Below are 10,000 nucleotides of genomic sequence, written 5' to 3'. Positions count from 1 at the left end.
TCCGTTGTCTTCCTTTTCGCGCACTTCCTCGTGCAAACGGAAATTCCAAACTCGGCAGGTGCCCTCCAAAACTCAAGTGTCAATTATTGTTTGTTCTGACTTCCGTGAGGTAATACGAGGCTGTGTCTCTCTTTCTCTCTCTCTCTCTTATGTTCTTACGTTCTCTCTCTATTCTTTCTCTTCCCTCTATTACTCTCTAATTCTTTCCGCAGTCTCTCTCTCTCTCTTTCTCTCTTTTCTCTCTTTCCTTTATTACTCTCTAGTTCTTTCCCCACTCTCTCTCTCCCTCTCTTTTCTCTCTTTCCTATATTACTCTCTACTTATTTCCGCTCTCTCTCTCTCTCTCTCTCTCTCTCTCTCTCTCTCTCTCTCTCTCTCTCTCTCTCTCTCTCTCTCTCTCTCTCTCTCTCTCTCTCTCTCTCTCTCTCTCTCTCTCTCTCTTTTCTTCTCTTCTCTTTTCCCTCTATTATTCTCTCTCCGTCTCTCTCTTAACTCTGACGACCCAAGGTTGGTCTCAAAACAATCACCGCAGCAGTCACACCACCACTGCGCTGTCTGACTCCAGACACGTCCCAAACGAACGAACATATTAGTACAATTTCTTCGGCACTCTGATGGAAATACACGAATAAATAGAGAACTCCGGGCCACACCGCTGCTTACCTCAAGGTCATCTATCGGCATTCGGAACACCACTCAGGACGGCGGCTGCAGGGTTAGGGCCAGATGTCCAGCGACCTTGGCCCAAGACCAATGTTTTACCCCGACTGCAGCTGGTACGACCACCTCCCACGATTCACCTGTGCGTGTCACTGTGCCATCTCAATTTTAATCGAAAAATCAGGAGAGTGAAACACGTGGCCGTTCACTTTCAGGGAAATTTGTAACTGTGACCGGTACACTTTATCCCAGCCTAACCAAACTAACCTAACCTCACTTAGACTTGTCCAAGTTAGTGGGTGATTCTGATAGAGTTACCTTAAACCTGGTGTCTTCTTCTTGTTTCAGATGTGTTCCTCTGATGGACAGCTAAGTCCAAACCCGGGCTGACGCACGCAAATACAGTTAAAGTGAACCTAACCTTACGATGCCAACCATTTCCCTCGAAGAAGTCGCCATCCCTTTCGGCACTTGGGGACAACTTTCGTGGACACTCGGCTCCAACCTAACCCGTCACCTTTGCCTCACTTACACGGACAGCCACGGCAAGTGGAGGGCACTAGGAATCGTACTACAGCCTCTGAGTTCGCGTGGTATGGTCGAGTATTTGCAAGTCTCGAAACAGTGAAAAAAGGATTCCTTCTATTATTCTCTTGTCATTCCCGATAATCAAACCTTTTTGAACTTCATCATTACCATCATCATCACCGTCATCACCATCATCATTTTATGTCACGACCCCAGTCCCACGATCACTGCAATTTCACTTTTTTTTATCCATAATTGACGGTGGTGATGGTATCGTGAACATTCTGATACTGATGATGGCGTTCTAGTCAAATAAGTGTAGGCGCTTATTAATAAATACCCTGAGGTAGGAAAGTTCACCTAAAAAATTAATTTGATCATACATAAAGCTTTATTTGTTTTCAGAGCCAACTTACACCGCCTTGTATTTCTCGTCGTGTGGTCAAAAGACCACATATTTCTTGTGGATGAGACAACGCTTGGCTGCTCCCGTCCCCAAACGCAATTGGCGGGTCAGCCATCGTCACACCTGACATCCGCGTTTACGAAAACATCATATTGCGGGATCAGGAGACACTGTGTGTGTGTGTGTGTGTGTGTGTGTGTGTGTGTGTGTGTGTGTGTGTGTGTGTGTGTGTGTGTGTGTGTGTGTGTGTGTGTGTGTGTATGTATGTTTGTGTGTGTGTGTGTGTGTGTGTGTGTGTGTGTGTGTGTGTGTGTGTGTGTGTGTGTGTGTGTGTGTGTGTGTGTGTGTGTGTGTGTGTGTGCGTGCGTGCTTGCGTGTGTGTGTGTGTGTGTGTGTGTGTGTGTGTGTGTGTGTGTGTGTGTGTGTGTGTGTGTGTGTGTGTGTGTGTGTGTGTGTGTGTGTGTGTGTGTGTGTGTGTGTGTGTGTGTGTGTGTGTGTGTGCGCGCGCGCACGCGGGTGAGAGCGTGTGCCCAAGACCACTTCACCACATCATTTCATTACAATATCGTCTTTACCTCAAACGAACATCATATACAGAGTAGCTTGATAAAGTTAAATGCTTATTCCGTCAAATGAAAGGTAGATATTTTAATCCACAGTAAAATAAAAAAAATCGTACTAATCGAAGCATTATAGAATATCTCACTGAACTTAAGGGCTTTGAACGCTGATGTTCCCTTACGTGCACTGCTGCTACCATCCTCTTTGACGACGACGACGACCAGCGCTGGCCCCGTACCCGGGCTGGCGGCGTTGGTGCCACGTGACCCAAGCACACAGGTTCCGCAGCAGTGGCGGAGGCAAACCCTCTCATTCATTTTATTTTATTTTATTTTATTTTATTTTATTTTATTTTATTTTATTTTATTTTATTTTATTTTATTTTATTTTGTTTTGTTTTATTTTATTTTATTTTATTTTATTTTATTTTATTTTGTTTTATTTCATTTTATTTTATTTCACTTTATTCTATTTATCTATTTATTTATTTATTATTTATTTATCTATTTATCTATTTATCTATTTATCTATTTATTCATTTATCTGTCTATTTTTTTTTTTTTTTTTTTCTGTCAAAAGTATGTTTCAGGGGTGTGTTGTCGGCTAGTTTTGGAAGCTGGTTCACACATAAAAGTGTTTGCTTTTTTGTTTTGTTTTGTTTTTCCTCTCTTTTTATTTTCTTTCCACTGTTTTCTCTCTCTTTTTTTTATTTCTTCTTCTGAAGCCTTACTGGGACTCTTTTTTGGCTAATGGCTAATAGTTCTCATATAAATGAGTTGTTCTATTTTTTTCTAATCTGACGCCTGTTCTTGAGCGCCTTGTCCATGGTCACTGCCATCCATACGATAACCGCTGACATATAATTTACACAGAATAATATCCTCGTACATCAGCCCTACTGAGCATTTTTTTAAAGTTATAATAAGATTACGATAAGTGCGTGTGATTACAATTAATCGGTTTGACAAACAGTAGGCATAAGTTTATAAAAAAAAACGCAAGAAATTTTGATGTCAAAATGAAAGATTAGTAAGTAAAAAAAAGAAAAGAAAAATTTCAGTAACGGGAAATGAGTGGATGAAGGACATTTTCGAGGAAAACTTACCAGAAGTCAAAATATAAACGACCTTGACTGGATGGGCCAAGAAATGTCGACAACATAGATCGACCTGAAAGGTTCGACCTCAACGTCTTCCTGAAAGAAAAAAGAGAAAGAAAAAGAAGAAGAAAAAATAAAAAGAGGAATAAATAGATAAGTGAATGAATAAGTATATAAGAAGAAAAAATAAAAATAAAAATAAATAGATAAGTGAATGAATGAATAAGTATATAAGAAGAAGAAAAAATAAATATAAAAATAAATGAATGAGTAAATGAATAGAAAATAAGTTAGAGAATAAATTAATAGATAAATGAATAGATAAGCAAATAAATGAATTAATAGATGAATGAATAAAAAAACAAACGAATAAATGAATAAATAATTGAATAATTATATAAGTAAATAAGATAAACAAGAGAATAAATAAATAGATATTAAGATAAGTTGATAAATAAACGATTGAAATAAACAGACACAGGAAATAGGAGCTTTTGTCATTACATCAAATACTAAAGTTCACAAGGAGATGTGAACCTCGCCCGTCGTTTCAGTCAGCTGAGACACACTTTTTCATTTGTGTACAGTTTCCAGGTACTTCGTCAGTAGATAAACAATATTCTATAAGTTTGTTTGTTTGTATGCTTTTGTTTGTTTTTGTTTGTTGTTGTTTGGTTTGGTTTGGTTTGGTTCGTTTTTTTTTTTTTGCTTGTTTTTGTTTGTTTTGTTTGTTTGTTTTACTTGTTTGTTTTTGTTTTTGTTTTTGTTTGTTTGTTTGTTTGTTTGTTTATTCTTTGCTTGTTTGTTTGTTTGTGTGTTTGTTTGATTATTTATTTGTATGTTTGATTATTTATTTGTTTGTTTGTGTGTTTGTTTTTGTTTGATGTTTGTTAGTTTTGTTTTGTTTGTTTATCCTTGTGTTTGTTTGTTTGTTTGTTTGTTTGTTTGTTTGTTTGTTTGTTTGTTTGTTTGTTTGTTTGTCTGTTTGTTTGTCTATTTGTTTGTCTGTTTGTTTGTATGTTTGTTTGTTTGTTTGTTTTTTGTTTGTTTGTTTGTGTGCTTGTTTGTTTTTTGTTTGATGTTTTTTGTGTGCTTGCTTATTTTTGTTTGATATTTGTTTGTTTTGTTTTTGTTTGTTCTTGTGCTTGTTTGTTTGGTTGGTTCGTTCGTTCGTTGGTTTCATAAACATTAGATTACTTTTAGAGAAAAAAAAATCCTTGTTCCTTTTTTCTTGGTCTTTAGACCCTTTCCCGTGGCGATGTGAAACTGACTTTGTTCTGGTTAATGACGGACGATTTCATTCAGTAGAGAGAACCTTCTATGACTGACGTCCCCTTTCGTCCCGTGTCCGAACTTCGGTTGAACAAAATACGGACCACGCCACGGTATTGAAGAGGTTTGTCCCCTTTCAGTCGCTACATCTTTGTCATGCTCGTCAACCCCTGTCAAGAATCGACCAGGTCGAGTCATGATTAAATATAGAAAACGTGCACCGAGTCGGGCACCTTCTCGTGCCTCAAAAGCTTCTTGCGCAGTTCGAAAGCTTGTCGTCACATCCTGACGGTGGAAAGAGGCGCCTTGGTCGGTTCCTGTGGGCCAACCTTGACAGTTTCTGTGTACGAATGAGTCTTCCTGTCCCTGACGACGAAACTATTCCCAGGATATCCTTTCTTTAGTGTCACCAAACGTGCTGATAACAGGATTAGTTTACATCATAAATATGGTCGTCATTGTTATGTCTATTATTAGCCTGATGACGTGTTTCCCCTTTCTTGGCAAATATGACTATTTTGTTATATTAGGTTATGTCTATAAATGTAAATTGATTTTTCTAATTACCTGCCTCAGTAGGCCAAAACAGTAGAGGAGGAAATCGAATGATTCATCACGAAGACAATTAGAATGCTCGAATGAAGAAAGTTGTCGTAACAACACGACATGACGTCATAACGGGTGTTTCATCAAGGTATCTGACTAGTGATGACATCTATAGCAATGCTGATGTATTGCATAAATCTTTTAGATGATACTGAAATAAGAAATTTGCTATTTGCTTATGGCACGCCGGACTGAAATTCCCCAGATTTCGCTGCGTTGGTTAGTATATCTATAAAGAAATCTAAAAACTTTCCACCATTTAGACAACCAATAAAAGCCAATGGCAAATGTCTGTAGACCTCTTACTCATATTCTGGTCCGTGTGCAGAGATCGAGTGCCAGCCTATGGGACTGCACCTCTCAGTGCAGGAATGTGTAGATGTAACATGACCTTGAAATCTTCAGTTCTTCTTAGAGATCGAACGAAGGAAAAATTCCACTATTACTTCTTGTAGGAACCACTTATGTTGTACAAGCTGTAATAAAGACTAAGACGGTCTGACTTCTTCGAAAACGAGTCATGAAATGATGTTAATTGAACATAAAACCTCTCAGATTTTATTTTATCATTATTTCTTTTCTGTACTTGGGTGCGTTGGGGACTCCCGTCATTTTGTTGAGCATTTCCGGTCGGCTCATAGCGAGTAAGAGTATTATTGAAGAAAGCGTGAAGGTTGAGAGGCGCATTGTAGTATCGATTAATGAAAATTCTTTCAATCGCCCCACAGGCATGGGAGAAAGGTATGCTATGAATATTCTGTATATATATGGATTGTACAAATACTAGTGAGTTGTGGTGCTTGTGACGATAAAGATCACGGTGATTATGCCCACGTCCCTCCCTCACCTCATCTTACCTCCTCTTCTCCTCCTTCTTCCTCTTCATCCTTCTCCAGCTCTTCCTCCTTCTGAATCTTACCCCCTCTATCATCACCAGTGTCACAACCCCATCGTAGCTGATGCCATCATCATCATCATCATCATCATCATCATCATCATCATCATCATCATCATCATCATCATCATCATCATCATCATCATCATCATCATCATCATCATCATCATCATCATCATCATCATCATCATCATCATCATCATCATCATCATCATCATCATCATCATCATCATCATCATCATCATCATCATCATCATCATCATCATCATCATCATCATCATCATCATCATCATCATCATCATCATCATCATCATCATAATCATCATCATCATCATCATCATCATCATCATCATCATCATCATCATCATCATCATCATCATCATCATCATCATCATCATCATCATCATCATCATCATCATCATCATAAATGAGAAGGTCTGCCTCCACCACTTCTGCGGAACCTGTGTACTTGGGTCACGTGGCACCAAGGCCGCCAGCCCGGGTACGGGGCGAGCGCTAGTCGTCGTCGTCGTCAAACGGGATGGTACCAGAAGTGCACGTAAGGTAACATCAGCGTTCAAAGAAGTGCACGTAAGGTAACATCAGCGTTCAAAGCCCTTAAGTTCACTGAGATATTCTGTAATGCTTCGATTAGTACGATTTTTTTTATTTTACTGTGGATTAAAATATCTACTATTCATTTGACGGATTAAGCATCTAATTTTATCAAGCTACTCTGTATATGTTGTTCGTTTGAGTTAAAGGCAATATTGTAATGAAATGATGTGGTGAAGTGGTCTTTGGGACACGCTCTCGCGCACACAAACACACACACTCGCACACACACACACACACACACACACACACGCACGCACGCACACACACACACACACACACACACACACACACACACACACACACACACAGTGTCTCCTGATCCCGCAATATGATGTTTTCGTAAACGCGGATGTCAGGTGTGACGATGGCTGACCAGCCAATTGCGTTTGGCTACGGGAGCAGCCAAGCGTTGTTCCAACCACAAGAAATCTGTGGTCTTTTGACCACAAGACGAGAAATACAAGGCGGTGTAAGTTGGCTCTGAAAACAAATAAAGCTTTATGTATTATCAAATTAATTTTTTCAGGTGAACTTTCCTACCTCAGAGTATTCATTAATAAGCGCCTACACTTATTTAACTAGAACGCCATCATCAGTATCGGAATGTTTACGATACCATCACCACCGTCAATTATGGATAAAAAAAAAAGTGAAATTGCAGTGATCGTGGGACTAGGGTTGTGACAGAAATGATGATGGTGATGACTGTGATGATGATAGTAATGATGCAGTTCATAAAAGTTTGATTATCGGGAATGACAAGAGAGTAATAGAAGGAGTACTTTTTTCACTGTTTCGAGACTTGCAAATACTCGACCATACCACGCGAACTCAGAGGCTGTGGTACGATTCCTAGTGCCCTCCACTTGCCGTGGCTGTCCGTGTAAGTGAGGCAAAGGTGGCGGGTTAGGTTGGAGCCGAGTGTCCACGAAAGTCGTCCCCAAGTGCGGAAAGGGATGGCGACCTCTTCGAGGGAAATGGTTGGCATCGTAAGGTTAGGTTCACTCTGTATTTGCGTGCGTCACCCTGGGTTTGGACTTAGCTGTCCATCAATGGAACACATCTGAAACGAGACGAAGAAACCAGGTTTAAGGTAACGCTATCATAATCACCCACTAACTTGGAAAGTGTAAGGGAGGTTAGGTTAGTTTGGTTAGGCTGGGATAAAGTGTACCGGTCACAGTTACAAATTTCCCTGAAAGTGAACGGCCACGCGTTTCACTCTCCTGATTTTTCGATTAAATTTTGAAATGGCGCAGTGACACGCACAGGTGAATCGTGGGAGGTGGTCGCACCAGCTGCAGTCGGGGGAAAATAATGGTCTTGGGCCAAGGTCGCGAGACGTCTGCCCCTAACCCTGCGGCCGCCGTCTTGAGTGGCGTTCCGAATGCCGATGACCTTGAGCCAAGCCGCGGTGCGGCCCGGAGTTCTCTATTTATTCGTGTATTTCCATCAGAGTGCCGAAGAAATTGTACTGATATGTTCGTTCGTTTGGGACATGTCTGGAGTCAGACAACGCAGTGGTGGTGTGACTGCTGCGGTGATTGTTTTGAGGCCAACCTTGGGTTGTCAGAGCTAAGAGAGACGGAGAGAAAATAATAGAGGGAAAAGAGAAAGGATAGAGAGAGAGAGACAGAGAGAGAGAGAGAGAGAGAGAGAGAGCGGAAATAACTAGAGAGTAATAGAGGAAAGAGAGCGAAAAGAGAGAAAGATAGAGAACGAGAGAGAGAGACTGCGGAAAGAACTAGAGAGTAATAGAGGGGAGAGAGAGAAAAGAGAGAGAGAGAGAGCCGTATTACCTCACGGAAGTCAGAACAAACAACAAGTGACACCTGAGTTTTGGAGGGCACCTGCCGAGATTGGAATTTCCGTTTGCACAAGGAAGTGCGCGAAAAGGAAGACAACGGACGGCGGCGGCGGCGGCGCTGTGCCGCCCGGCAGCGGACCAACACTTCCCCCCGAGGACGCCTCTCTTCACAGAAAACGTGGGTCGCGGAAAACCCCGCCGTGACGCAAGCGAGCTCGCCGTCCACTCGGACTAAGAAATACCTCCGGTGGAAGAGCTACCTTGCCCAATCTTTAGGGCCCATGCAGCGACGCGGTTTGCATTCGTAATAAGATATGCCCCTCGGTCGACCGTATATAAAGCTTCAACCGGATGGCTGGACGATACAGACGCTTGCCTTGTCTCCAACCGTTCAGGACCTCCGTGATAGGTTGTGGTAGAACGAAGTTTTGCTGAAGACGATTAACCACTGAGGTTAAAATCAACTACAAAACCACATCAACATGAGGACCGTGAGTTATACTTAGCCTGCCTAATAGTACCATCACTACTGCAACTGCTACTACTATTAGTGGTAAACACACACACACGCACACGCACACACACACACACACACATACACACATACACGCACACACACACACATACACACACACATACACACACACACACACACACACACACACACACAGAGCTGGTAGAGCGCTGAACTACTAGCATGGTGGTGCCCGTAGTACTTGGTTCGAATCCTGCCCAGGGCCGAAATTATTTCGGTACCGCTGCGCTTCGGGTCGTTACTCTGACTCTCGTGGGCGGGGAGTTGGGTGTGTGTGTGTGTGTAAGGTCATAGCATTACCCATAGATCGGACCTACGAGCTCTGAGCTCTCTTCCAGGAGGGAAATAGCTGTCGATCACGAGTCCAACACGTGATCCAAAGACCAAAGACCAAGTGAATACACACACACACACACACACACGCACACACGCACGCACACACACACACACACACACGCACACACGCACGCACACACACACACACACACACACACACACTCATATACACACAAAAAGGTGCCTGACCTGTTTTGATAATGTCAAATATTTAGTGACGTTTTTCAGCATGTAAGTCATTTCAACCATGATAACGACTGAGAATTACTAGAAATAATGAAACTTATAATACTTTGTTGCACAGGAATATTAGTGAATTCAGTTACATAAATCGTACTTATGATGATAATTCAAAATTGACTATAAAGTTTTATAATTTTTTACCTTTCAATTACGATTTTTTTTTTTTTTTTTGTAACGATCTATAATCTCAGGATCGTTGTCATCATGACACAAACGTATTTGTTACCGTCTTTTTGAGCACCCCCTCTCTTGTCTTGTTGCTTCATTTATAATTTTCACGTTTTATTTATTCATTTTACCAGGAAGACGTAATAGAAAAAATATATATAATTTTTCGTTACTGCATTTGCTAGTGTTTTTCTACAATTTTGTCAATCACACAGTCCCTGTGCTATACATATACTCGTATATGTGTACAAGTTAATGATATTATG

At 41.0% G+C, this 10,000-nt stretch overlaps 1 protein-coding gene across 1 annotated transcript in view; it reads left to right on the top strand.

Annotated features, from left to right (window-relative positions):
* Positions 1–8,709: 8,709 nt before the first annotated feature.
* LOC143022888 (uncharacterized) overlaps positions 8,710–10,000 on the top strand; it is a 2,004-nt gene continuing 713 nt past the window's right edge. Inside the window, exon 1 of the mRNA XM_076181285.1 lies at positions 8,710–8,943. Coding sequence (XP_076037400.1) covers positions 8,935–8,943 — 9 coding nt within the window. The 5' untranslated portion in view covers positions 8,710–8,934. The remainder of the gene's footprint in view (positions 8,944–10,000) is intronic.

Source organism: Oratosquilla oratoria, unplaced genomic scaffold, assembly GCF_046742065.1.
Source record: "Oratosquilla oratoria isolate Oo_2021 unplaced genomic scaffold, ASM4674206v1 SCAFFOLD218, whole genome shotgun sequence".
Taxonomy (NCBI): Eukaryota; Metazoa; Arthropoda; class Malacostraca; order Stomatopoda; family Squillidae; genus Oratosquilla; species Oratosquilla oratoria.
Note: the sequence above shows the minus strand (reverse complement) of the source record. Positions and strands in the feature narration are given on the sequence as shown.